Source organism: Littorina saxatilis, linkage group LG13, assembly GCF_037325665.1.
Source record: "Littorina saxatilis isolate snail1 linkage group LG13, US_GU_Lsax_2.0, whole genome shotgun sequence".
Lineage (NCBI taxonomy): Eukaryota > Metazoa > Mollusca > Gastropoda > Littorinimorpha > Littorinidae > Littorina > Littorina saxatilis.
Window position 1 is genome coordinate 15778937 of NC_090257.1, and position 1315 is coordinate 15780251.

The 1315-nt window shown below is 41.7% G+C and overlaps 1 protein-coding gene across 1 annotated transcript in view; it reads right to left on the reverse strand.

Annotated features, from left to right (window-relative positions):
* Window positions 1-1077, reverse strand: part of LOC138983703 (uncharacterized) — a 107024-nt gene extending 105947 nt beyond the window's left edge. The window contains exon 1 of the mRNA XM_070357012.1: window positions 8-1077. Within this exon, the coding sequence (XP_070213113.1) occupies window positions 8-127 (120 nt within the window). The 5' untranslated portion in view covers window positions 128-1077. The remainder of the gene's footprint in view (window positions 1-7) is intronic.
* Between the last annotated feature and the right edge of the window lie 238 nt (window positions 1078-1315).

Below are 1315 nucleotides of genomic sequence, written 5' to 3' on the forward strand. Positions count from 1 at the left end.
GACTTACCTTCGACGACGGGGGCGAAACGGCAGCAGTCGAACTCAGAAGAGGTAAGATGGAAACAGTCAGCACAAACAACGGAACGAAGGTGGCGAAAGACACCATTCTGGCCCTCAGTATCACCATTCTCAGTACAAAACTTGGCTGCAGTGAAGTATACCTATATGTCAGTGTGTGTTGGTATGAACACCCCAATGAAGAATTCGAAGAAAAAGTGTTCCTGTAATATCCTTACTCTGAAGTTTCCTGTGAGCACTTGGATTTGTTGTTTTCTAAAAGTTACAGTTTTTGGTAATACGCCGTTGGTCTTAAAAAGTTCCACTTCTTGCTTGTTGGTTGTTTCAGTGATGGTACCTGATGTTTCTCAAAGTGTGTGAAGTCGCTCGCTCCGTCCGTCTCAAGATGTTCTGTTTCTTAGTTGGTAACTTCAGTGTTGTTGTTCAAAGTTCTAAAGTCACACACACTGTCTCAGAAGTCGTTAACGCCCGCCGCAAACTCTTTGAGAAAGTGGCGCATTACAGCTAGCAGCGTCAGATGAGCCGAGTGTGTGCGTGTGTCTGTGTGTGGCTGTGACAGAGGGCCGAGTGACAGAGCCGCTGTCCCACACGGCTTCTTATCACTTGCGCACGTGAGTCTCGTGCTTGTGATTTCACTCCGTGCTCTTGCTGGCCCTCCCACTCCTTTTCCACTCTACTGCGGCGTGAAGGTGTGTGTGTGGGGGGTTGGGTTTGTGTGGTACTTGGAAGATTGTGAATGTAGTAGCTGATTTAAAACCTGTTCAGTGTTGGGTTGGGGAGTGAAAAAACACGCCGAACAGAACAGATTTCCTTATTTATATGTTATTATAGTCAATGTGTATTGTTCGTCTTTTTTTTTTTATTTTATTTTTTTTTTTTAACATGCATGGATTTATATGTGTGTTTTTCCCCATACGTTTTGCCTTGCCAAAGCATACGACAAAGAAAATTTACAAAAACTGGAAATAAGCAATCAAAACGTCAGGAAAATATTTGCGACCAAAGATAAGATTTTATTTTTGTTTTGAAGGTAATGAAGTATTGCAAAATGATAGAGTCAACAAGAGAAAGTCAGAAGTTTGAGAAGAACGGGTGGGAAGGGTCGGTGACGACGTGGTGGACTCTTTCACAATTGTCGTTTACCTTCCAGTCAAATGTTTCTGCTTCGATTTCGGGAGAAAAAAACAACTACAATTGCGAATGTCATGCACACTTATATCTAGATATATCGGTTAAGATAATGTTCTCTAACTTGAAAAGTTTCCTCAGCAAGAAAACATTTAAAGTATTACTTTTT